Source organism: Rhinatrema bivittatum, chromosome 10 (genome assembly GCF_901001135.1).
Source record: "Rhinatrema bivittatum chromosome 10, aRhiBiv1.1, whole genome shotgun sequence".
NCBI lineage: Eukaryota > Metazoa > Chordata > Amphibia > Gymnophiona > Rhinatrematidae > Rhinatrema > Rhinatrema bivittatum.
The window spans coordinates 102,955,470-102,983,359 of NC_042624.1; the positions used below are offsets into that span (position 1 = coordinate 102,955,470).

A 27,890-nucleotide genomic window follows, 5' to 3' on the forward strand; every position below is an offset into this window, starting at 1 on the left:
GAATGTCTCCTTCATGTTCCCCCTCTCACGCCTGTACACATTTTTAGTTCCTGCACCATCTTAGTGATCCTTCTCTCGACTGCATCTATTTTATTTATGGATTTTGGAGCTAAAGTTTCCAGAATTGGACACAATGCTCCAGCTGAGATTTGTACAGAATCATTATCACATCCTTGCTTTCTACTGGAAAAGCCTCTCCAGATACACCCTAACATTCCTCTGGCTGTCGCCACTGCTTTGTTGCACTATTTAGCCATTTTGGAAACATCAAATATGATATGGCTAGAGATCTTCCTTTTCGTCTTTTATTGTTCTTTGTTTGACCCAGGAATGTATTGAGGCTTATTATGACAAGAACAAAAACAGAAGAAAATCATTTGAAAAAAATGACTGGAAAATTGGGCATCCAAATGGCAGATGACAAATGCAAGGTGATGCATATAGGGAAAAATAACCCTTGCTATAGTTACACAATGTTAGGTTCCATATTAGGAGCTACCTCCCAAGAAAGAGATCTAGGCGTCATACATTGAGATCATCAGCTCAGTGTGCTGCAGCAGTCAAAAAAGCAAACAAAATGTTGGGAATTATTAGGAAGGGAATGGTTAATAAAACAGAAAATGTCATAATGCCTCTGTATCGCTCCATGGTGAGACCGCACTGTTTACAATTCTGGTCGCCGCATCTCAAAAAAGATATAGTTACGATCAGGGGCGGATTGGCCTATCGGGAGATCGGGCTTCCCTCGGTAGGCCGGTCACTCCCATCACGTGATTAGCCCATCAAAATCAAATTAGTTAAAAAAAAATTCCCAGAAAAGTAGTTTGCTAGAGCCCAGCTATTTCTATTACGCTAATAAAATGTTAGGCATGCATATGAGAGAGAATTTTGTCTTGTTTCATTTTCCTTTTATTATTTCTTTGCTTTGATTTTGCATTTTTGTGCATGCTAAATCATTTTAGCATGCAGTAAAATGCAGAAACAAAACGAAAATGCGTTATTTTCTGTGTCATTTCAGATTGGAATTGTAGTTGTTTTCTAGCGTCCTTTTAAATGACTGCGCATCCCTAATTAAACCTTCAGTAAATGAACGTTCGTATCACCTCTGCCCAGCTACTTTGCTGGGGGTGAAGCAGGGGGATGGGGGTGTTTTCACCAAGATACAGCAGGGCATGAAGTGTCGGAGAATGAGATGATCTGATTGGCTAAGGGCGCTGAAAATGATTGCACTAGTGTTAGAACAGCAGCAGAACTGCTGAAGTCTGTAAAGCAGAATTCCCCTCTCTGGATGCACCACAAACAGGCAAGTCCAACATCTGGAATGAATGAAAAGGAAGGAGTTAAACCACTGTGTCTCGGGACCGAGCTGATGGCATTTAAAGCTCAGCGCGCAGTAATTCCATTTCTTCCTGTGGAAAAGATGTGTCTTACACGCTTGCTTTCCCTTCTAGATGCACATTTCCAGAAGGCTTCCTGAAACACTGCCAGTTCTTAAGCCGTCACCTCTCAGAAATAAGCACAACCACCAACGAGCAACAGGTAAACTGTTATCTTCCCGTTAAGGTTTATGTACAGCCTCGCTCCTAGCACTACAGTCCGTGTTATTGTTTCAGCCGTAGAGCTTTAATCGTCTTTCACCCCCAAAAGGATTTGCTTCTTTTCTGTGGGTCATGAAGTTCTCTCCTCCCCCTGCCATGGGACACGCTAAATAATTCAGCTCATTCCCATGGACCGAAATAATGATAGCTGTACCTGAGATAGCTTTCATCTGGCTTGCACGGAAATTATGTCAGTGTTTGTGGTATGTATGTATTTATTTCTCTTTTTTATTTCCCCAAATCCAAGTTATGTTCAATGCAGATCACAATTATACACTCATAAAATTTAACACACACAACATGGTACAAAAACAATAAAACAGTTAAGAACCTGTATTGTATTAAGGGGCTTTGAATTTATGTAACAAGGTTAAGAGCTGCTTACTACAAAGGAAGAGAGACTGCTGGAAAATAAATAATCTACAAACTAGATCAGACAAGAGGATTTGGTTTGAGTTTGAAAAAAATCTGCAGTTTTCCCCCAGGTTCCGCATGAGAAAAAAAAAAAAATCACATTTTTTTTTTTTTTTTTTAATGCTGATCCCTTTAAAATCTATTGCACATCTGCTGAAGCTTACTGCATATTTTAACAGCGGACTTAATTTTAACACACATGCCAAAAGAAATTCCTCTGTTGACCCAATAATTTCCTCCCGCTCCTTTGTACTTCCAGCTCATTTGGAACCAGGGTTGGGAATCTGGGACCAGGAGCCTTCATGCACAACTGTGCACATGTTTTCCCCTCCCCCAATGTAGCTGGTCTAGCCACCTCAGCGATAATCCTCCTTCCAGAACATGACTTCCTGCCCCAGCTCATCAAATTAGTTCACAAAACTCTTTTGTCAAAGTTCATACATCTATATGTAATAGAGGGTCAGACTAGCTTTTCATTTAGGATATTGGTGCTTTGCTCTAGAATAGATTAGCTTGGGTCACAACGATCTTGTACTGTAGGAGTCTTGTTTTCATATAGATCAATTATCCTTGAGCAAATTCTCCAACTAAAAGGACAAAAATGTATTTGTGTCAAATGTTAAGCATGTATGATATCTTTTTTCCAGCTTATTTTCTGCAACAAACATTTGTAGGTTCTTATGAAAATAATTCCATCTGGATAAATTCGTATGAGGTCAATATTCAGACATAGCTAGCTAAGTAAGGGGGTCATTTTCAATGGCTTATTGCATGCGGGCGGAGTCGGAGCGGCGAGGGGAGGAGTCGGAGCAGTGAGGAGGCAGTCTCGGTGTCTTCGCTGGCGGCGATAAGTTTAGTAACGTTATCGTCGCCAGTAGCGCGCCCAATAGTGCCACCTTTCATGGTGGCGCTATTGGGTGCGAAAACCGGCAGCGAAAACACCGCGGTGGTGCGAAGGCTGCCGGCTTTCGCAGGCCCGCCCCCCCCTTCACCCCCTCCCCGCCCTCCGTTTTTGCTGGATTCACCATTCTCCGATAGAATGGTGAATCCAGGCCTAAGTTAGCATCAAACTTATCTCCCTAACTTAGCCTGGATATTTATGGAGCAGCCATGTCGCTGAATATACCCAATAAAATTAAAGTTATCCAGTTAAGATAACCGGATAACTTTTGACCTGCTAACGTTAGCCGGATACTGTAGCCGGATAAGTTTGAATATTGCTACTTATCCAAATAAGTAGCTCCTCCAGTTACACCCCCAGGACGTCTCTTTTTAATCCAGCTAGATTTCAGGCGGATGACGTCTTATCTGGCTAAAATCTAGCTGAACGAGAGTCTGAAAATACCAAAATTTGCCATTTAGAAGGATAACTTTAAATTTTCCATCTAAATGGCTTTTAAATATCTACCTCTTATATAATCCTCGTAGCATTTAGAATGACGGAATAATCTTATTTATTATTACTTAACTGTTATATAATCCGCACTAGGGAGGTGCTGTCATTTTAAAACATAAATATTGTTGATGTTTTTATGTTAAGGTTTTATGTCATTTTTCATCTGAAATATTGTGGTTTTTTTGTCATTTTAGTGCAGACTATTTGCAAACGTACACGTGTTATAAAAAAAATAGCACATCCTAAAAACAAAATGAACAAAATGAATGAACTGGATGGGAAAGCAAAACAAAGTCAATGGAAAATGAAATAAAACAATTTTTCCATGCATGCTAATCCACACACACTATTCAGTGCTAGAGTGATTGGCAGTATGTACCCATGATTGTACTGTTGGGCAACAGGATATTCTCCTTTGCAATCTCTCAACTCCCAAGGCTTTGCTTTGACACAGTCATGAAAGTAGTACATTTTGGACACCAGCGTTAGCACTGAGAAGAATACAGTAACAGTGTTTTATCGATTGAGTAAAGACATCTATCCATTAGATTTGACCTTTTCCCAAGTGTTCTAGCCTGCCAGTGTTGATTCTGTTGTTCATATTTTCCTGTGCTCATTACAAGCTACTGAGAATACATGGAGGCAGTTCTTCACACGTCCACCGAACACAGATCAATATCCTTTGTCCTCGCATTTAATCACAGCTACTCCTTTGCATTAGAATACAATGTGCGGGAGACATGGAAGGTAGTACAGGAAGCACTGGGGCCAAGTCACTAAACTTCACACTAAAAAAAGCATTGTCATTGTTAGCATGCATGTTAAAATTACATGTAGCCCCTGTCCCAATCTTCTGTGCACAGAGGCTCACAGGGAGGAAAATATTTAATTCTTGGATTCAGACAGCAGCCAATGAGGGCCTTGACTTTTACGGTCTGGGGAACTGATAAGCATGCACAGAGCAGCAGTTACTACCCTTAACAGAAGGCGGGGGTCCTTGGCCAAATCGGCTGAGCAGGCCGGAGAAAAAGATTTGTTGCATCATGGGACCAGAAGCCATGCTTGGCCTTACAGAGTTGCTGGATACCACTGCACAAATGCATGACAAGGCATCAGGTTAGTATCTTACTATCCCAAAACAAGATCCAATGCTCAGAGGAGTTCCCATCTCTTAAGCAGGTGCTTAACCTTGGAGTCTCATGATGCTTGTTGGAAAGTGGTGATGCCATCATTCTCCTTGGAAGGGGACAAGGAGAGGATGGGCCCTTTCTCTAGGAGGGCAGCAGTCTTGGATCAGAGTATGGCAAATGTCAACCAAACACATAGTAGCAGACGTGCTACACCACCTGTTATTTAGCTGCTTCTTTTTGATTTAACAGATGCTACTAGTGTCCAAGGCACCTGCAGAACTTCAGATAGACAAAAGGATGCAAGTGCAAGAAGCCACATACTGCCACCCTGGGGAATCAAAGGAAAAGGATGAGTCTCATGTTCCTGAAATGGTGCTACAGAGGCCTATATTCCCCATTCTAGTCCTGGAGCCAGTGGATAGCTTTGAGCTTGAGCTGACAGCTGAATGCCTGTCATCAGAAGCCTCATAACAGGAAACTACAGCAAATTCCATTGATATCTGAGCAGGATTTTACAGCACTGGTCATGGATAGCCCAGACCATCATAGTCCCTTCCCACCCTCAGTTACTCACTACTCAGGATGTTATGACAACTGCAAGATGACTGCACATTCTGCAAAGATTTCAAGCCTATGCAAAAGTTGCTGTGTTTGCAGACCTGTTGGATGGAGATACTGCAAAAGTCCAAGGACAGTGTAGCCAATGTGATTTATTTATTTATTTTAAATATTTTTTTGCCTATAAAATCATGTGCTAAGCGAATTACAATATTTAATATCAAAATACTGTTGCGCTCGGTGGCCCACGATCCCATCCCGCGAGTTGCCTTTCTTTCCTCAAGCCCTGATCCAATGCCAGGAGTCCTCCTCACTTGGGTAGACCCCAGGATGAAGACACGGCTGACCATCATACCTGACCAGGCCTGACGTTATGCCAGAGAAAGAAGCCGTTGGCTCCAGTGGGGCTGCCCCTAGGCGCGTGCCCAACCTACACTGATTTAAATGGTCCGTGACAGGAAATCATCCGCAGTGCCTCCCGATGACATCAGGACCACCAGCTCATAAAAGGCTTCCCACAGCACTGCCTCCTTTCCTCAGCAATAGGTCGACTCCCTCGGAGTACTGCTTTGCCTCTACACATCTGGTTCCTGGTTCCTGTTCCTTTGTGTGTGGTTCCAGAGTTCCTGGGTTCTGTTCCTGGTTCCTTGGAGGTCTGATTTGTCTTTTGAGTTCTTGTCTTGTGGTCAGTCTTCCTTCATCTGTCTTCAGTGTCTCGTCTTGTTCCTGTAGTTCCTTGTCCTTCCTCCTCCTCTTCATTCCTTGTCTCTTCAGCTTGGACTTCTGGCTTCAACCTCGGACTGGACTTCTGGCTTGACCTTGGATTGGACCTCGACACTGCTGACTTCCGCCTGCCCCTGTCCACTACCTGCTTCCATTTCAGATTGAACTTCACTGCCCAGACCACTGCCTGAACCACGACACTGCGAGGATGCTGCCTGCCTCTGACCGCAGCCTGAACCCGACCCTATTGGATTACTGCTTGTCCTGACGCTGCTTCCTGTTCTTAGCTGGCCTGTGACGCACGACGGATCTTCACCTCCACAGAGGCCTGCACCTAAGACCAGCCCCAACACGTAGGAGCTCAACCCAAGGGGAACGTGGGCTGGTTTTGGCAAAACTCCAGTCGGGCCTCTGCTTCAGCCATCTCCACCTGCTGATGGTGGGGACCCACAGGGCTCCTCCCTGCAGGTTGCACCAAATCCCCCTCGGCTTAAGGGTCCATATCCACAACAAATACAGATCAAAAAAGAAAAAGATACAATAAAATGTGACGTATGAAGAATGTACTCAGCAGCATTGGTACATATATAGACTGACAACCGTCATCTCAGCCCTCTTCCTCATCTTCCAGCAGGGTCTTGCCACTTTACGAGCAGCAAGCCCTTTGTATAACACATTGTTTTTTAAGCCAGCCCCGGAGTACCCCCCTAGCCAGTCTTGTTTTCAGTATACTCACAATAAACATACATGAGATAAATGTGCATGCATTGGATTTTGTCGTCACCTTATCCACTATTTGGCCTCCTTGAGATCTTCAGATATAGTCACCCCCTGATCCCACTCGTGTTTTGTGCACAGAAGAATGTTTGCAGCCCAAATGCATGACCCTGGATTTTTAGCTGCCAGATGCTAGCCCATTCCTCAAGCTTTACTATATCCCTTCTCATTTTTCCGCACCTTCCTGGGTGTCTACCCTGTTGTAGATTTTGGTATTATCTGCAAAAAGACAAACCTTTCCCAATAGTCCTTTCACAATATCACTTATGAAAATGTAAAGAACCAGTCTAAGGACTGATCCCTGCAGCACACCACTAGTAATGCCCCTCTCCTCGGAGAGAAGTCCATTTACCACTACCCTTTGTCGCCTCCCACTCAATCTTATGGCCAGTACTAAGAGTGCTTGAGAATCACTGGTCTAGTCCACACCACAGGAACCTAAACATCACAGGGCCACAGATTAGAGTTCTCTTCTCAGTCTCCTCAGATGTTCTAGGATACTGCTATTTGTTATCCACTTCCTCCATCCTCCCAAGCCAATTTTGGCCTCTCCTCCTCCCACCCAAGGTCTAGCCATTGATGCCTTCCTCCACCCCATTAATTAATTCATTTATTTTTCTATCCCATTTATGAATCACTTTCCTCATCACTCCCAGAGCAATGCACAACATAAATGACTACATCACGCATTAACATGTCACAGTAACTGTTTCCACTGCAACAAATATATGACAAAAATCAAAGCATATCAAAATATTCATAACAATATCCTCATGATGACCTGATGAGCTAGAAGGTATGCAGCCAGGATGGGCATTCAAGAGGAAGATGAGCAGCACCGCTACCACAATCAGGTTGTCCTGGGTTGGGAAATCTGGAGACACAGTCACCTTCTTGCTGTCCTCTTCTGCCTCTCTCTCTCTCCTCACTTCCTTCTCTGCTCTCCTTCTCCACTCCAGTTCTTCCTCTGCTCTCTCTTCTCCTCCTCCTCCTCTTACTTTCTCTCTCTTTTCTGTCTCCTTTTCTTCTCCCTGACTGCCGCAGGAGCTAAAACTCTTCTGTTTTCTCCAACAAACTGGATCCAGCCAGCAGGTGCCTTTTATGGCATCTGCGGTCAGTGTCTAACACGTGGTCTGGAATGAATGATAAACCTTTGACCGTAGTACGTGATTGCTAGTTGATCTATTTAAAACCATTTCTATACCACTTTCCAGGTCAAAATACTGACCACCCAAAGTAGTGTACAAGATAAACACTCTCCAATCCAACAATTAAAAGAAGGAACTACATACAATACAGAAAGGGCAGCATTTCAACCATCAACACAAATTTACCTTTAATGAATAAGTTTCTCCCGTTGCTTATCATTATGCTCATTAGCATACACCTAGACATTACAATTTGCTATCCACATGTTAAAGCATTAGTGGGTCCCTTAGCACTCTTGTAGGGACAATAACTTTCAAACCAGCGTGCGGGTGCACATATGTCAGTGCGTGCCCAGGGACATGGTCATTTTATAACTTGCAAGCACGTTATAAAATAGCGTAGCTGAATGCACATGTGCGTGCAATTTTAAGTGTGCAAGTGCCTAGCCACATAAATCGGGTTTCTACCACATAATTCAGAGTATTTTATACCTGGCACACAACCACGCTATGAGTTTCACCAGTTCATCCACCAGTTCACACAGTCTACAGTTGGGTCCTTCAAGCCCCGCCCTCCCTCCCCCCAGTTTCAGTCTGCATTTTCCACAGTTACCCCAGACCCCTTAAACCAATCAGAAATGGCTGGGATGTTTTGTTTTAAAATTATACCTCCTCCATAGCAGAAGTAAACTTATGCGGCACTGAACCTGTGTGCACGCCCAGGTGTGTAAGTATTTGCACGCACATCTCTTGGCCCCGCCCCAGAACGCCCATGCCCCGCCCAGACCATGCCCCCTTTTAAAACCAAGTGAGAGACGTGCAAGCCCTATGTACACACACATCTCATTTTGGCGCCTCGCCGAGCTCTTAACATTCACCTTTAAGGCTTTAGTGAAAAGCATATTTACTGCGCTTGCTAAACCAGTTTAGCATGCACGATAACTGTTAGTGACCTGTAGTGAATGATCCCCATTGAGTTAATACTTTAACAACTTAAGAGTTACTGTCCATTGAGTTTTCATGTCAGAAAAGTGTCAAGGCCCCTCCTTGTCTCATCTTGCTGTAGGCATTGTTCCTACAGAACACAGATGAAGCACGAAATACCAATGAAGAAGTGACAAGAAAAATCCCTTCTGATCAATAAAAGCATTGATTGGATGCAGCCTACAATAAAAAATTAAAAGTATATCTCAAAAAATGAAATGCCCCAATTTTTAACAGGAAATACTGAGAAAGACTTAAATACTACAACTGAGGCTATTGCTGATCTTGCAGATAAGAACTGATTTAGCATTAGTTCTGGCTTATTGCATGCACTGGTTCTATGAGTATGGAAAAATGAACAATGCTTGACTATATAAAGGGGATGCATAGTGTATTTTTGAATAATGTCTATGTATAAGGGACAGAGCACTGCTTATTTATATACTGGGGGTGCAGGGATGCTATTCCTTTCTTTGAATCTGTTGGTGCTCCTGTATGGGTTAATCTTGATCTTCACAATACATACAGTAGATCTGATTTCATTGTATAGTGCCTGAATCAGATGACAAAAAAAACCCAAACCTTCACAGGATTAGTTTTATCCAGAGTTAATACTTACAGCAGAGGGAAGGAGCAAGAATTTAGCTTGACCCATGGATGAAGTTTTGATTGTTTTTACAACTGCGTCTGCGGATGGTGACAAAAAAAGTGCCGGTCACTGCAGAGCCACGCCCTTTTCCATGTGATCTGCAAAACAACAGAGATCACTGCCTAGCGGCAAACAGCAGGCTCTTACTGTGCAAGTGTTCTAGAAGTGCACGTTACTGCCACATCTCAGTGGCTGACATTGTAGTGAGAGTTTGATTGTGCAAAAGAAAAAATCCTTTCCCTGAAAGGATCAATTTGACAAAATCACTTTCATTGTTCTGAGTCAGTGTGCCATACTCCAGTCTGTAATCTTCATTTCTAATTTCATCTTTTATAGTAGTACAGTCAGGATTGTTTTTGTTGCTGTTTTAAAAAAAAAAAAAAAAAAAAAAGAGTCTATCAAGGGTTTAACAAGAGATTCTTATATTTCAGAGGCAAGCCCTAAACGCTGTCTGCCAGGAATGGTTCCGAGCCTCGAGCCGGACATCTTCCAGCTCCGATACTGTTGCAGTTTACCTTGAGGAGTTGGGATCAATGAATGCACAGTTACTGGAAATGATTGTGAACATGGCCGATGCAAATGGGAACACCGCTCTTCATTACAGCATTTCCCACTCCAACTTCTCCATTGTTAAACTTCTCCTAGATACAGGTGGGGATTCGTACTCTTCTTAGATTATCCCTCCTTCCCCCCCCCCCCCCCCCCCCCTTCACCACCCACCCGTACAGCACAATCCCAGGGATCAGTTCCACTTCCACCGTGTGCCAGGACCGGCAGGGGTGCCCTCCTTCAGGGCTTGACCTTGTGGTGAGCACCTTGGGGTGGCGTCTGGTGATCCACGTTCGCCGCGCCCCATGGTTTTGGGCAGATCATCCACCTGATGCTCCCAAACCCCGCCAGCCCCAGGAGTCAGGAAACTGTGAACCCCCAGATGTCCCATGGAGCAGTGAGCCACGCTGCTGCCAAGCCACGGATCGTTGGGTGGAGCTGAACCCTTAACCAAGTCTTTAGAAGATACTGTATAGTGTACAAGCACTGCCCAGCAACTGAATGATCAGCCCGATTCTGTACCTTCTATGATTGTAAAACGATGGTACAGAAATAAGAAGGAAGTCACTTTTTAGAAGAACGCCATTTTACCGCATAAACCTCCATCCAAGTTATAAAGAAGCCAAAGCTGGTTCTATCAATGACCCTCTATTTGATGTGTAAAATGTTATGCCACGCCCTGATTGCGTTTAGTCCCCTGGAATTTGTGCTAAAATAAAAGAGCCCTTAGCAGCTACATCTTCTTAGGAGGACCCTAAGTTCAAAAACATTTTGCTACAGGCAAAGAACAGGAATGACTTTTCCTTTTTTTAAACTGCATCCGAATCTCATCTCTCGTCTATAGAACAGGAGAAATTAGCATTACACAAATAACAAAGAATGGGAGAGATTTTAAGAAGGCATTGCTAATTTATAGTGAATATAGGTCCCAAGGCAATAGAACACCATTAATATAACATTCATAAATATCTGCTATGTTGTAACACACAAAAATGTCTCCCACTGATATTTAGATGAATGCTTTCATTATATTCCTCTTCCATTTGTTTATACTGCATATCTTTTAAATTATTATCAGTTATTCCTTTCTATCAACCCTTGTTTTCACTGCTTGCCTATTGTTAGAACCTTTCACAAATGTCTTCCCTTTTCTGCTTTGGTGCTATCTTTTTTTCTAATTTTTCAGTTCCCCCACCCCTCAAGTTTTGTCACTCAACAAAGCTGTTTCACTATATGTATCATTTTTGCAAATTTAAAAGCAACAACAAAATCAGAAGCTCCCATTTAGGGCCAGTTTTCATTTATTGGGCAGAAAAAGGAGAATTGCAAACACCCTTGCAGAACTCGAGCCTACTTACTGCTCCCACCACTAGGAAAAAAACACAAACCATTTTATAAAAATACTACAAATCATTTTGCCTTCACAATTTTGAAATAAAGCAATATTTTTTCCTATGCATAAATTCAGTGCCGAGCCAAACCTTGTGCCAAAAAAAAAATAAAAATAGTTGTGCCTGTGCACATGTCGTGCAAAGAGCAGTGAGGAACCTTTTTCCCTGATCCTTAAATCTGGCCTTTGAGATCTTAAAAAATAAATAAATAAAAAAATAGACTTCAGGCAGGCTCAAAGCATCTGGAACTTTAAGAGATGCAAAGCAAATTTGATTGAGATACTATGGAACCTTAATAGTGGCATTCAGTCATAAAAGGACATGAAACCATCAATGACATTTGTTGTCTGCATTATTTTCAAAATGAAATGACATTTAAAAAAGCCAACCTATTAGGCATCTTGTTTTATATAGAATTGATCTATTTTATGTCTACTGACTTATTGTACTTGAATTGAGTGTCAAAGTATTCTTAAAATTTCATTTCGTTTTTTCATTTTAGCATGTGCAAAAAACATTTAGCGCACGTTTTATTGCATGGTAAATGTTTTTTTGCACACACTAAAACAAAAAAAAAAAAAGGGAGAAAAATAAAATACAACTGAAAAAAAACCCAACCCCAAACTAATAAGAAAACCAAGGTTTTTGTGCTGCACACCCCTAGTGGCTTTGCATCGTACTTTCAGTGTATGTGCCAAAATGCCAGCCTAGAAATCCAAATCCATGTGCCACAATTTCTGAATTGCTGAATACAATCTCCACTAGTCTAGGGCAGGTTATCTTTAAATAGTCTTTTTGTGTTTCCTTTTGCAGGTGTGTGCGATGTGGACCATGAAAACCAAGCAGGATACACAGCTGTTATGCTGACATCACTGGCATCAGCCGAGACCGAGGAAGAGATGGAGATTGTGCTGAAGCTTTTAAAGCAAGGAAATGTTGACATACGCGCAAGTCAGGTACGCCCAACCAATAATGCATGCTGTGAAATAAGGCTTATGATGGGATTCTGATATCCTAATGGCAGACTTAAGCAAGAAAGCCTAGAGTGTGATTATCTTGAATTCTAACGTAAGCCGAATGCAACAGATGTTCAGATCAGCTATTGCAAAGGAAATTCCATCAAGTGTAACCAATAGGCACCTCAGAATGGATGTACAAGGGGAAGTCAGTTTTGAAAGGGATCTTAGCCAAGTGAATCCTCCAAGGCTGAAAATCATTAGCCACATATTGGGTAAAAGTGCGTGCATCCTTTCACAACCTGTGTACATTTAACCAGATAAAAAAAAGAGGCGTTCCTGGAGCTTGTTTACATTGGGGGAGTAAATTACACACTTAGAACTGAATTTTCAAGTGTACACACATAGCTTTACTCTGTTCTTCAGCCTGCAGAAATAGCAGGAGCAAAGTCCATGGGTGCTTTTCTACCCATATATCTTACACCTAATCTCCACACATTTTCTACAAGGTACACAGGTAAAAAAGTCTGCAAGGTACTTGGGTTCAAAAGTACCAGTGAACTTTGCACCTAGATGGGCTACTGAAAATTGCCCTCAAAAGAATTTAGGGGCAAATTTTCAAAGGGGTAAGCACGTAAGATACTCGGGTACCCCCCAAAAACCTGCCCCAACCTCCCCCTGCACGCGCCGAGCCTATGTTGAATAGGCTCGGCGGCGCGCGCAAGCCCCGGGACACACGTAAGTCCCGGGGATTTGCTAGGGGACGTGTCGGGGGGCGTGTCATGGCGGCGCATCATTTGGGGGTGGGGCTGCGGGCGTGGTTCTGGCCCAGGGGCATTTCGGGGGCCTTCAATACCGCTCCCGGGCCGGGGAATCGCGCACCGGCCAGTTGGCCGGCGCGCTCGAGTTACGCCTGCCTCAGGCGTAACTCAAAACACTTTCCAGATACCTGTAAATTTGATAATTCAGACTTACACCTCATCAATAGCAGAAGTAAAGTTAGGCGGCACTGGACCTGGGTGCACGTCTAGGTGCATAGCTACTTGTGTGTGCATCTCTTGGCCACGCCCCCAAAATGTCCATGCACCTCCTAGTCCCCGCCCACACTCCACCCCTTTTTGGTGCAATGGGAGATATTCATGCGTCGGCACTTGTGCACGCATTTGGCCGCTTTATAAAATTAGATGGACACGTGCAAGTGCTAGATGCACGCCCAACTCCCGACTTCGGTGCACAGCCAGCTTTTAAAATTCACCTTAAAATTAGCATATACGTGCATAAGTAGCATGTACGCGCATATATGCTATTTTATAAAGCTCAAGAGCACGTGCATATTTGCAGTGTTGCATGTAAATGTTAAAGGGAAAACAGGTGCAGGCTAGGGGGAAGGGCTCAGAAGTATGTGCGCAAGTTGCTGTTTTGTAATACAGACACACGACAGCAGAAAAAGACCATTATGACCTATCTAGTCTGCCCATCCATTACCACGCTTGTCCAAACACTTTTAGACCTGCTCATTGACTCATGTAATTGAAATCGGACTCATCTTTTGCCTGCAGTCTTTGGATGGAAGGTCTGGGTGAATTGGTGGTGGTTCAGGGTAATATGCTGGAGGGTCAGTGGTTCCCAACCCTGTCCTGGGGACCCCCCCAGCCAGTCGGGTTTTCAGGATATCCACAATGAATATGCATGAGCAACAGCTAGTACCGCCTCCTCCTCCTCCACTTCAGAACGCCATGTTATGGACGGCATGTAAATTTTCTCTCATGCATATTCATTGTGGACATCCTGAAAACCCAACTGGCTGGAGAATCCCCAGGACAGAGTTGGGAACCACTGGTCTAGGTGAACTGGTAAAATTCTGTGCGAAGTCGTTGAGGTATCGGCAAACTAGTGATGCCAAGTATGTGCAAGGTAAGTATTTTCAGAAGTGAAATATGCATACTTTATAAAATGCCTGCTTCCACTCTTAATTCTGGATCATTATGGGAAAATGTTACAATTATTACACTCATAATTTTATAAACTCAATAGAGAAACTGTGTGTGTTAATGAATTACAAATATGCACTTGTATTGAAACATATGTGCATACTTTTGAGGCAGAAATACGCAGTATTTTATAAACTGTACGGCTCTTGCCACACAGTTTATAAAAAAGTAGCATAAATATTCATATATACCTATTTATTTGTGCAAATGTGTACTGCAAACAGTTTCGAAAATTGGGTTCATGGAGTAATACCAGACACTTAGGGCCTCATTTTCTAAAGTATTGCAGGCCTGCGATACTTTAGGTAATGAGGGGTGGGGGTGGGGGGGTCGACCCAGGGGGGGGGGGGGGGCGGTCCTGCGTTAGCCGGCAGCGATCGTCCCTTATCGCGTGCAAGCCACTTGGAAAATGACCCCCTTTGTGAAATAACATAAAACCCTGCATAAAAGACCCCCAGAATCTATATAGCAAACCTACCATAACGAAAAAGAACTGTGACTGCTGCTGGTCTTTGCCACCCCTCAAAAGCTGCCACCCTGGGCAGCTGCATAGTTTGCCTAATGGTTAAGCCGCTCTGGATTAATATAAGCTCCTGAGACATGCCTCATTGATAATAGGATATGCAGGTATTGTGCTTACATTGAGTGGTTGGGGATAGTGATTGTTTTTATTGTGTTGGCAGGAGATGAAGTTGGTAATTTAAGGTGTTAAAAATGCCACTTTTAGCTGAGTTGTGCAATTTTCTCCAAGATTGATGAAACCCTACAGACTGCTCAAAGGTCAATTGGATTGCTTTTACTCATCCCAACCTATTATGCATTCGTAACAATCTGTCAGCTGCTAATTACAGCACTTAAGTAATGCATTAATAAGTGATCAGGAGTCCATAGCATTACACAGCCCCCTACTATCTTTTGGCCAGAGAAAAAGTTAACTGATTTCCCAGGACCAAGTATAAAAGAAATATAGAGATAAGCAATAAGAATGAATGAAGTGTCATAACCACAGTAAGAGGAGGTGAAAAAGAGGTCCATTAAACAGTTCATTCTGAGCTTTCTGTACGAAGTGTTTATATATCCTATGGTGACGCAGCAGTTACAACCTAAACAGAAGGCGAGGCGGTAACCTGCAGGGAGTGGCAGTTACTACCCTAAAAATAAGGTGAGGGGTAACCTGCAGGGAGTGGCAGTTACTATCCTAAAAATAAGGTGAGGAGTAACCTGCAGGGAGTGGCAGTTACTACCCTAAAAATAAGGTGAGAGGTAACCTGCATGGAGTGGTAATTACTACCCTAAAAATAAGGTGAGGGGTAACCTGCAGGGAGTGGCAGTTACTACCCTAAAAATAAGGTGAGAGGTAACCTGATTGGAGTGGTAATTACTACCCTAAAAATAAGGTGAGGGGTAACCTGCATGGAGGGGTAGTTACTACTCTAAAAATAAGGTGAGGGGTAACCTGCAGGGAGGGGTAGTTACTACCCTAAAAATAAGGTGAGGGGTAACCTGCAGGGAGTGGCAGTTACTACCCTAAAAATAAGGTGAGGAGTAACCTGCAGGGAGTGGCAGTTACTACCCTAAAAATAAGGTGAGGGGTAACCTGCAGGGAGTGGCAGTTACTACCTTAAAAATAAGATGAGGGGTAACTTGCAAGGAGTGGCAGTTACTACCCTAAAAATAAGGTGAGGGGTAACCTGCAGGGAGTGGCAGTTACTACCCTAAAAATAAGGTGAGGAGTAACCTGCAAGGAGTGGCAGTTACTACCCTAAAAATAAGGTGAGGGGTAACCTGCAGGGAGTGGCAGTTACTACCCTAAAAATAAGGTGAGGGGTAACCTGCAGGGAGTGGCAGTTACTACCCTAAAAATAAGGTGAGGGGTAACCTGCAGGGAGTGGCAGTTACTACCCTAAAAATAAGGTGAGGGGTAACCTGCAGGGAGTGGCAGTTACTACCCTAAAAATAAGGTGAGGGGTAACCTACAGGGAGTGGCAGTTACTACCCTAAAAATAAGGTGAGGGGTAACCTGCAGGGAGTGGCAGTTACTACCCTAAAAATAAGGTGAGGGGTAACCTGTAGGGAGTGGCAGTTACTACCCTAAAAATAAGGTGAGGCGTAACCTGCAGGGAGTGGCAGTCAGTTACTACCCTAAAAATAAGGTGAGGGGTAACCTGCAGGGAGTGGCAGTTACTACCCTAAAAATAAGGTGAGGGATAACCTGCAGGGAGTGGCAGTTATGACTGTAAAGGAAGGTGAGGGGATAACCTCGGTTGGACAAGGGAACAGCAGCTACTAACCCTTTACAGAAGGCACAGAGGTGACCTGCACAGAGTGGCAGCTGAAAGCCTAAAATGAAGGCAAGGGGGAAACCTGCATGGAGCGGCTGTTTCAACCCTAAATACCTGGTTGGGCAGACTGGATGGGCCATTTTGGACTTTGATGTCATTTACCTCGTTGTTATATGTTAACACTGGGACATTTTTACTTGCTCACTTGTTTCATAAAATCTTTTTAAGAATAATGGTAATCATTTTTTTGACTTTTATATGGGATCCTGCCTAGGGGCTCATTACAAAAGTAAAGAGCGTATTTCCACCGCATCATGGGATTTATAATCGCATTTATTTCAATGAACAAAAAAATACTAAATAAGATGAAGAGGTTTTGGAATGGAAGTTAATGTTGGAATTTCTGTTTTCTGATCCCTCTAATTCGTACTCAGGGGCCCGTGCAGTACAGGGCGCTCAGCCGAGCACACTGGTTTATCCTTGGTTGGACGTGCGTTTTGGAAGCGCATCCACAGCCCCTTATGCAATAAGCTCCGGACCCGCACATTTTTACCTCAGAAAGTAGTATAGAACAGCAAAAAAAATACTGCTTTTCTGTACATCTCCGACTTAATATTGTAGCGATATTAAGTCGGAGGAATGAAAAGTTTAAAAGATTTAAAAAAAAAAAAAAAAGAGATGCTCAGTTAACGAGAATCCGTTTTTCCGAACCCATGGCTGTGCGTCGGTTAGGAAAACAGGCGTCGATAAATTCAGCGTCCGTTTTCTCAACCCGCAGACAGCCGACCTCTCCTGGGTGACCGCTGCCAAGGAAGCGTTAGGGGCATGCAATCGACCCTAGCGCCTTCCTTGGCAGCGCAACCCCCCAATTTAATTATTGCATGGCACCCCCAGGAGAGGTGGCTGGGCGTGCGTTAGGAAAGCGGGCGCTGAACACTGAGTGCCCGCTCTCGGCGCACATTTATTGCACCGGACCCTCTGTGTGTTATCACGTTAACCCCACTTTCCTATGTCCAAGGCTCCTTTACATTATTAGAGGGCTCTTCCCTCTGCCCTGTGCATCTCTCATTAATCACGTCCATCACACACAGAACTCTCTCTCTCCGGTGTCCTTGATTCTTTCACTTTGAAGTAATTCCTAATGCACCCCCTTTTTAGAGCACATACACCGAAGGCACGTCTGGTGCCTGTTTATGAGCTAAGTACCAGTATCTCATGGGTTCACAAAAAAAAGAAACCCAACGGTTGGTTGAGCAGATACAGTGGAACTGGTACAGAGGCAAATATTTAGCAAGCCGGATAGGGAACTAAAAACCAAACCTGTGACCCCTCTGACTGCAGCACATTACATCCAAAGTCTTCAGATCCCAACTCTTCTGTCACCGAAAGATGCCTCCAGCACTTAGAGATGAACAATATTAACATTCACTGAATTAATCGGGGTTCACCAGGCTCTTACAGTGCGGATTAGCAGCAACATCAACAAGAATAACAGAACATCCTTCCTCCAGAAAGGAAGAGATGAGTTGTGCTCCATGTTCCTCCTTTGTTGTCACCGGACACCACCCAGGAGCCCACTGATGGGTCACTGGCCTCCCATGACCTGGCTGGCTGGACAGCGTAGACCAGCTGCCCACCCATGAGCTGAGGAGGTTGCCACTCCCCGATCACTCTGCAAGTCACATCCCCCAGCAGAAAATCACAGCTCTGAACATATTTTTTTTTATTGACCCCCCCCCAAGGCGGCTCTACCTTGAGGTTCTCCCTCACAGCCCCTCCCTTACAGGAATATACCAGATTCTCTTAATAAGCCTCTGCCAGGATGACTCAGCACGGTAACCCACAAGTAGAGGTTAAGTGACATCCCTGACCTTCCTCCCAGGAACAAATCTCGAGTGACCAGGAACTGATGTAAGGCCCCTGGCACGCTGACACGACCCCATTATAGGAAGGGTGATTTTTTTCAGCAGCCTCAGAGGGCTGAAGTCTGGGTAAAGAAAGTACCCGCGGGCTTTTGTGAACAGGGACCGCTTTGAAAACTCCTGGCTGGACAGGGAGACGGTGACAACATGCACGCAACACGTTCACACTCGCCCAGGAGCAGCGGTAAATGCGTCTGTGTAGATGTTACGCACAGACGTTTGAAAATCCAACGCGCCCATGTAAACGGTTTCCTTGCCGAATTCTGCCCCCTCCCCCCCTCCGGAAGCCTCTTGGAAGCGCGCAAGCTTTTTTTTGCACGCAAATAACTTTGAAAATTTCCCCCCAATGCATTTCTATGAGTGGGGCCTGCCCATCGGAATAAAATCGCAAAACATCATGCTTTGCGTGGAACCCTCTTACCGGCCGCGCAGTCCCGAGCCAAGCCACGCGAGCACCACAAAATGTCTCCCGAATATTTTAGTGAAGCCGCGCTCTTCGAGGTGCGCTTCAGGCTCAGAGAGAGCTGCCTCGTTGCTTGTTCACTGCATCACCCTGCATCTAAGGCACTGCCGTTCTTGCAGGGAGGCCAGACAGCCCTGATGCTGGCCGTGAGCCATGGGCGAGCCGACATGGTGAGGATCCTGTTGTCCCGTGGCGCTGATGTAAACCTGCAGGACGACGAGGGGAGGTCTGCGCTGATGGCTGCGTGCGAGGGTGCCAACGTGGAAATCGTGAACCTTCTCCTGGCTCGGCCAGAGTGTAATACTGCATTAACCGACAAGGTAAGTGTGTGTTTCTCTATGTACTTAATGTGTCGTTAGAGGGATCTATGGAGCGTTTCAGTGATGATCGACAGCCACGGAAACGGAACATGGAATCAAAGTGAGTTTAGGGCTGAAAACTGTAATGGAAACTGGACATCATCTTATCTTAGCATGACCAGGAAGAGCAATTAAAGTTACTGTACTTGGTGAGGGGGCGGGGGAGGGGAGGTGCAGGAAGAGGTGGCGGAGGACACATTTTTTTCCATAAGAGCAGAGACTAGAGGTTGTTTAAAACTGCCATCATGGGACATCTCTAAGAAAATATCAGATCTTTTTAGGAGTGCGTGAGATATTAATTGCTGTGATGATGCGATGCAATGGAGATTTGTGTGTGCGGGAGTGGGTGGGGGTGGGGATGGTGCTGAGAGGGACCGGTTTATCAAAGTTTTGGTTCTGTATAGGAATTGCTCCTGTCCTTTTTCCCTCTGGGATTTTAATGGGTGAATTTGGAGCAGTTTTTGCACTGAAGCAACAAAATATCCTCCCTCATCCAGCTACCACCACAATCAATAATCACTACTAAAGTTAATCATCCTTTCCCTGATCTCTGGGAAAAGTAAGGTTGTAATTTCCTGCCACAAAAAAACCCCCAAACAAACCCTCTCTCTCTCTCTAGACTCAAATACCAAACCTCTCTCCAAGCTTCCCTTTCTCAGTATAGTAGTAGAGAACGTAATTTTATTTGATATTTCTCATTATCTCCTTTAACAATATTCCTTACTGCTTCTGCTCCTTGAGAATATCATTACAGAAATATTGGTCCAGTTGCTTCTCCTTTTTCCGTTTTCTTCCAGCACTCTTGGAACCAGTGCTGGGAGCCTGGAGCCGTGAGCCTTCCTGTACACCTACCCCTGAGGATTTACCCCTCTTTTATTAGACCCATCCTGTAGAGGTTGAGGGGGGGGGCTGGGGAATGTAACAGAGGACCTGAGAGGTAATGGTGGTGGTGGGGGTGGGGGGGAATCAGCAGGGAGAGATGATATGATACCGGAGTAGGGGGTGAACAAGAGGGGATGAATGGGTGTGTGTGTGATTGAGAGAGAGAGGATGAGGCATGTGGGGATTAGAGAGGGAGGGAATGGTGTGAGGGGGGAACAAGAAAAGATCAACTGAGAGGTTGTGTGTGATGGAGTGAGAGAAGGGCTCAGCTAGGGAGATAAAAGAAGGGATGGGAGAGGGTGAGAGGTGCTGGGGGGTGTAAGAGAAGGGTTCAGCTAGAGGCGGGGGAGGTTGAGCGAGGAGATCAGCTGGAGGGGAGGGGTGAATTTTGAAGGGCCATTCCTCCCTCACACCCAGGTTCCTGTTTGTTCATTTCTAAACATTTGAGATTCCGCCTTTTGCTAAATAAGTTGCAAGGCAGATTACGTTCCAATGAAAGACCCGAGCACGCAGGTAATGCAGCGTGGAAGTTATAGCCATGAAGAACATGAGCCTGTGGGGGGTGGCACGATGCATCATGTCTAGGGGCTCGGTGCTGCGGCCTTAGCAGCAAAGGCCTGGGTTGTGAGACAAAAGCAGAACAAGTGAAACAGTGGGAGGGAGACGTTTCACAAAATGCTTGGCAAACCTGAAGCAGGAGCTTGTTTAACAGGGACGATTCCATTTCCTGCACGCCCAGCACACCTGAAAAATGAATGATTTATAGCAGACTTTGGTATTCAGGTTTCACACAATTATTGTGATTAATATTTCAGAATCAATAGTACATGTAAAAAATAAAAAATGGTAGGGTGAGACGTTTCTTCTTCCTTAGCTTTTCATTAGTATAAGAGTCCAGTAAACTAGACAAGTACAGCTCCAGTAGCTCAAGCCAGCAAAAGCTATTTCATAGCATTATATAGAAATGATACGGCATTATATGCAAAAGCATTGTAGGTAATACCTTTTTACTGGACTAACACTGAAAACTGTACGACTTGTTAGAGACGTGCAGTTATTTAAAATGACATTGAAAACGCCAGCATTTCTTCTTTTGTTTCTGCAATGCATCAGCGAAGTGAAAAAAAAAAAAGTGTTAGAAGAAAAACGAAACTAGAATTTTTCCCATGCACACCCCTATATCTATAGTGCTACATGGAAACCAGCATTACCTACTTGGCCAGGTTTAAAGAAAACCAGAGGTCCCTCAAACCCAGCCTTCTTCTGATTTCTTAACAGCTACAGCTAACACGGTAATCCAGGAGCAGGTGGAAAACACTGGGGCTGATATTCAGCTGCTATTCGGCTGTCCAAGTTGGCCGGACGAACTTATCTAGCTAATTTGGCCAGGGTATTCAACGAGAATATACTTGGCTGTTTTCTAGTTAGCCGTGTACGTTTATCCAGCTAACTTCAGGACAGCCAAATATCAGTGCTGCACTTCTCCGGCTAACTCAACCAGATTACGCTGAATGGCAGCACTTATCTGGCTGAGTTAGCCGGACATGCATTCCCAGAACTGGATCTCTCCCATTCCACCCTTTATTTTAGCTGGATAAAGAAAGTCAGCTGGTTAGGTGGCAGCCACTAACCGCACCTGAATATTTGGATGGCGCCCCGTAGAAGTCCAAAGTGGCGCTGAATATCAGACCCACCGTGCCTTTGTAGCCAAGTTCTACATAGTGAAAAAAAAATCGCCCTTCCCAAACCCAAATATGGCGATGGCTAGATTAGCTCTTGAGTACTTTCCCTAGTGTCTAGCTAAATCCTCAAACCCACCAGTATCCTTTTCCTGTGAAACCCATGCTCTTGACATGCCTTGCACTTCATGCCTGCCAAAAGAGGGTCTTGTTGACAAAGCACATTGGTTCGTTTCATCCAGATAACCAAAAATTGTTGCACACCCTCCAAAATAATGTCAAGGACGTATGCATAGGCAGACTCACCAGTGAGTTTAGTAGAAAAATGTCTGCCTTCACTACAGTCAAAACAACAAATCTGCTAACTAAGACCAGCAAACGTTTTTTGGGTGGTTTTATTTTCCAGCGAGTGCTATCACATGAAAATGTTATCTTCAGGTTAAAAAAAAAAAGAATAAAAGAAAATTTCAGGTTTTAAAATGGAATTATTTGGGCTCTGTTTTCACAATCATTCCTAAAATCAGAAAAAAAACCAACCCCAAAGACCCAGCTGGCTCGGACAGAGTAAAATGAGAGAAACCCTTTGGAAATCTGAGATCTTTACAGCACTTTTAATTGACTGAAAAAAAAAAAAAATAAATCAATGTTCATTTTCTTTTTCATATAGATTGGCAATTCTGCTTTGTCTCTTGTTCTGGGATCTGCCCACGGCCACATTGCAGACCTCCTTCAAGCCCACACAGAGCACTGCACAGCCCCATCTCCGTGAGGGAACTGGAAAAATGGGCCCGATTGTAACTCGCAAAGGAGAACAAAAGCCTGGTTCATTCAGCCTCTTCATGCTCGATCTGGCAGCGATGCTCCTCAGCTCTACACTTCTTGATGGAACTATGGCAAATATGTGCATACGTTGGTAGCCTTTAATCCTTTCCATTAAGCACGCTGCTCCAGCCTTTAACCTAGGATGCCTAGCACTGTGAATTATGGAAATGGTTTGGTTTTTTTTAAGGATGGCAAACATTACTTTTTTCATCATGCTTGACCTACAGTTTCCCCCCATAACCCATTTATCTTAATTTTGACAGATAAATAATCCATTTAATACTAATATACTCCTTCTCTGCCTTGCAGATTTTGGCTTTTTTGTTATGAAATTAGATTTTTTTTTTTTTAAATAAAACTTCTAAAGTGCATCTCCCTTCAGGCAGCAGCTTGCACGACAGCATCTGTTTTTATTTTAATGTCCTTTGCAGGCAGCGGCAGTAACAGAATGTTATGTGGAAAAACGCCCGCAACTCAAGCCCTGCACATAAAGGCTTTAGCACCTCAAACGTACTCGCTGGAGGAGAGAAGAGAAAGGGGGAATATGACAGAAACATTAAAATAGTTAGATTTCAGTAAAATACGGGAAGGTACAGGAGTCTTGAGATGAAAGTGGAAGGAGGGAAAGCTCAGAGGAGAAGCCCCCAGGAAATACTGAGAGGCTGATGAAGACTGGAATAACCTACCGGGGGAAGTGATGGGGACTAATACTATCTTACTGTCGTTATTGGGTCCTTTACGACTCTCGTGCAAGACTGGAGAGAGGAAGTCTGAAGCAACTAACAGTATGTAGAGCTTATTTACAAACCACCGTGAACTTTCAAACTGTATCAGCAGGTGAACACCCATCACTTAGATACTGCGGGCCTACGTATTCAGAATTATCCCTGGGCTCTCGCTTAGTATCCATTTTGTTTTAGCCAAGACCTGCTGTGCAGTCCTGTTATATCTTGTAATGTTGTTTGTGAAGATGCTCAGTCAAGCTAGAGACCAAGCCTTCCGTCTGAGACTATAAACAAAGCATAAGAAACAAATTGCTGGAAGCCCACGTATTTCCCTAGCACAGCACGATGAGGGACGTGGTTTTGGAAACGTTTCTCAACTGTTTGCTTCAAAACTAAGTCAAGATGTTATTTTCACACAGAAGGTAGCCCCTGGGCAAACATCTGTTCCTTAATTTGTTGCTATGCTGTTGGACTCCCACAAAATAATTCTGTTGTAAGGGCTGGACATACTTTCAGCACGCAGAATCGTCTTCAAAAGTCTTTGATTTGAGGGGTTCCACTTCTCTCTCTCTCACACACACACACACACACTCTCTCTCTCTTAATAAGAAAATGCATAATCAGAGGGGTTGTTAGGTGTGTAAAAGAACAGGGTGCTGGGCCCAAAAGCCATCTCGACCCCCCACTGAGATTTTGATAATTTAATAACCCAACAATCACGATCAGCAGCTTTCCGCCCAACTTCCCAAAGAACTATCCCATAAAAACGCCTAACTCAATATCAACCTTTAAGTATTCAACTTGAAATGATCTCTGTTCTATATTCCCAATAGGAAGTCATCCTACATGGCCTGTGAGGGAGGGGGAAACTGCCCTGTTAATTTGTTCGCAGCAGAGATTGCGTGTCTTCCTCAGCACCAGTCTCTTACCATGCTCCATCCGTGCAGACGCAGAACAGCCTCTTTCGTAAAGCAGGAGGCATAACTACATGTATTTTGCACCATTTTCGCAAGATGCTGGGCAAGCATGTCAGTAGTCCTCATAGGCAAAAGGGCCTTCTACGCAACAAAGAAACTGCCAGCCAGTTTCAACCACCCAGTAAAACTACCACTAAAATTATTCAATAGCATCATTCAGTCAGCTCTTCTATATGAGAGAAGTGTGGGGGTCTATACAGAATGGGACAGAACCCCAATAGCAACCAAGAACCCTGCATCCACAGACACTCCTCCACCAACAGTGGGTGCAGAGCAGAATTAGGATATTTCCCTCTTACTACTCATCATTCAATAAATAATATTCAACTTCTGCTACCAAGAACATTATAAAGTAATATAAAATTCTTCAAAAAAGGCATGCAGGCAAAACCTATAGAGCAAACCTGCCATACCATAACACTGCCAGACTCAAACAAGCACCCTACCCATGAAAAGGCAGCAATGTAAATATTATATCGAGCCCTTAAAACCTTAAAAACCAATATACCTCCCACTGGAAAAAGAAAACAAGCCAGACTGCAATTCATTCCTATATAGAGAGACAGCACGCTTGCAGAATACCTCACTTGTGTCACACAGACAGACAGACAGACCTTCACCAAATGAATAAGTGGCAGAAATTAGAAATGTACAGAAGGAATCTGAAATGGAAATCCCAAGAAGCCAAACTCTGCATGCAGTGCTATACTACAGAACTAGAAATAGAAATGCATTTCCTTCTGTACTAAGCAAAATACAAAGATATCAGAGATGCACATCACAGAAATTGACATATCTCAATTACTAAATTGAAAATAAAATGCTGTTTTTGCCTTTGTTTTTTAATCATGTTGGACCCAGTCTCTTGTCCTCTTTCCTTTGTCTGTCTTCTAACTCCTTTTCCAGGGTCTCCTATCCATTTGTGTTTCTTTCCTCCCTTAAATTTCTCTTTCCCTTTCATCTCTTTACTGCCTTTCTATCCACTCATAGCTAGATTTCACCCCTTTTCCCTCTTTCCTTCTTCAGTCCTCAAGCTCCGTCTTTCACCCACCTACCAATTTTCCATCCCATTTTCATCCATTTCCTAGCCATCTCACCTCCATTTATCATCCCCTCCTTAGCCCCCCCCCCCTGACTCCTTGTTGCTTATTCTCTCTTCTGCCTCCAGCCCCTTTCTTCTCTCTTTAACTGCCTATCCAGCCACCCCCTGCCCAGCGCTATTTCTACCCTTTCTCACACCCTTCACAGACCCCTTCCCTCCCTTCCCCAGCCTTTCAGGTCCTTCTCATCATATCCCAATGTTTCCACGCCCTCTTCTCCCGTCTCCTACCCCACATCCACACCCCCTTTTCATACCTCCCAACCCGCCTAATACATCCCCGCTCATCTCCCCACCTCCAGCTGCCAAGACCCTGTTTTCATAACAGTCCCAAAATCCTCATTCTCCAACACAATTCCCATCCAATCTCTGAACGCCCGCTCTCCCCACACATCTCTGTCTCCAATTTCTCCTCCACATTCAACTTCCATTCCCCTCCCCCCCTGCAATCTGGAAGTCCCTTTCTCATCCTCCATCCCTACCCATGCACCAAATATTGTGTGCTCTCTCCTTCTCCCCCACCATCCCTGACTCCACTTTCCCTCAACTAATTTGGGAGGCCCCAGTTTCCCCTCCTTGCTATCCACCCACCAAACCTGGGAGCTCTCCCTCACCATCTCCCTCCTTAGCCACGCACCAAATTTTGGAGTCCTCCTCCCATTTCTTAGTCAGTACTCCCTTGAGTGCCTGCATCCCCTCCTGGCACTTTAAGCTGTATTTTATGTGCCTGCCACTCCTTTTTTTTTTTTTAATTCTCCTCCTCACCTCCCTCCTTCTTGCCCTGTCCAGGGCTTGCAAAGAAGCTGGAGCTGCTTCTCCTTCTTGGCATCGGCTCCTTTACCGCGCGCTGGAGTGCTTCAAATACAAGTTGCTTGAACCATGCAGGTTGGCATTTACGGAGGCCTGCATGGTTCAAACCACCATGAATCGTTGAACCGCACCGGCACTGAGAAGGAGAAGCAGCTGTGTTACAAACACCGGACAGGGCTTGAAGGAGAGAGATGAGGGGAAGAAGAAAAGGTAGGTACAGCCACAAAATAAAATTTAAAAAAGGCGGGAAGCGGGAACTTAGGGCACTAATGAAGAGACTCAAAGCATGGACCCCATGCGCTCATACCTAATTACATTCCTGTGCATGCTGGAGATAGTTGGCTCAAAATAGATTATTTGGAGTTTGTGATACCTTATATTGACCCAACCATAAGATGTCTCCAAAGATGAGGTTATCCTTGAGCTTTCAAGAACCCATAGATCTCTTTTTCGGTTGTTGAGATGTGGCCTTGAAAGAAGTCTTATGCTGGGCTAATAAACGGCATCTCAGCTGCAGAGAGTCCTGGTTGCTCCTTGGCCATCATGGCTTCTAGTAACTCTGAGCATCCAGGAATCAGGTTCAGCCTTTTTTCAAGCTCCCAGTACGACTTTAGCAATCATTTTGTTTGTGATCTACAAATACAACCTTCCACTTCCCTACCAAACCACCACCAACTGCATGCATATTGCTGTCATCTGTCTGAGACGGGTTTAGCAGCTCCTGACCTATTTAGTAAACAATTCAAAACAGTGAATATTTCAAACCCAAAAAAATGTGTAACTAAATATTCATTTATTTGACTGTTAGCTATGTTTTTATTCCTGTAAAAAAAAAAAAGTAATCTTTTCTTTTTAAATTTAAATAGCTAAAGAATTGCACTGTCTTGAAGTTGACCTAAAGTAAAAACTGCTAACAATTGACTGTAGTTTTCATATGTGCAAAGCCATTGTTATTGTAAAAAGGAAAAAGAAATACGATTAAAATCTCACTAAATATTTGTGTACATGTCTGTGTGACGTTCTGGCCTTGCATGGCAGCACCTGAACTTTGTCGCTAATTATCCAAGGCAAACGATGCAAGTGGTTTCCCTATGCAAATTAGCTAACCTAAAAGGATGCACACTGAAAGCATCCATCACATTGCATCTGTTGTGCACGCAGGCAATAGAAAAGGGGGAAAAATAGCACATGTACTTTTGAAAATGCCAAGAACGTGTGCTGTCATATCACCCCCTCCTATTAAACACACCCAAAGAAAGGGCCCGTTTTTGAACCCTGCGTGTACTGTTAGCCACTCTGAGGAAGGCGGGGCTCAGACAGGTCAATCTGCCTGATAAATAACGATTTATCCAGGTAAATGGATTTACCTCTCCATTTTTATTTTTTAAAAATCATTGTACGAATAAATAACTTTAACGTGGGTCTACAGTGCTAAAAATAAGTTAGAGCCACACTGTGGCAGTATTGCAACAGCTCCAGCGTTGGACAGGTCAGATACCAGCCCATGGTGGTTTAACACTTTAGCGAAGATCCAATCGAGTTAAATAAATCGATGGAAATAGAAAATGCCAGAGAACTACAGTATTTGAGGCTATTAAGTGTGAAT

At 44.0% G+C, this 27,890-nt stretch overlaps 1 protein-coding gene across 4 annotated transcripts in view; it reads left to right on the plus strand.

The window, feature by feature from the left end:
- The window catches only part of KANK4 (KN motif and ankyrin repeat domains 4), a 93,872-nt gene extending 66,590 nt beyond the window's left edge, over positions 1-27,282 (plus strand). For all 4 annotated transcript variants that reach the window (XM_029617854.1, XM_029617853.1, XM_029617855.1 and 1 more), the window contains 5 exons: positions 1,452-1,539; positions 9,809-10,028; positions 12,131-12,273; positions 19,051-19,251; positions 22,519-27,282. In XM_029617854.1, the coding sequence (XP_029473714.1) occupies positions 1,452-1,539; positions 9,809-10,028; positions 12,131-12,273; positions 19,051-19,251; positions 22,519-22,620 (754 nt within the window). In that variant the 3' untranslated portion in view covers positions 22,621-27,282. The remainder of the gene's footprint in view (positions 1-1,451; positions 1,540-9,808; positions 10,029-12,130; positions 12,274-19,050; positions 19,252-22,518) is intronic.
- Positions 27,283-27,890: the final 608 nt, after the last annotated feature.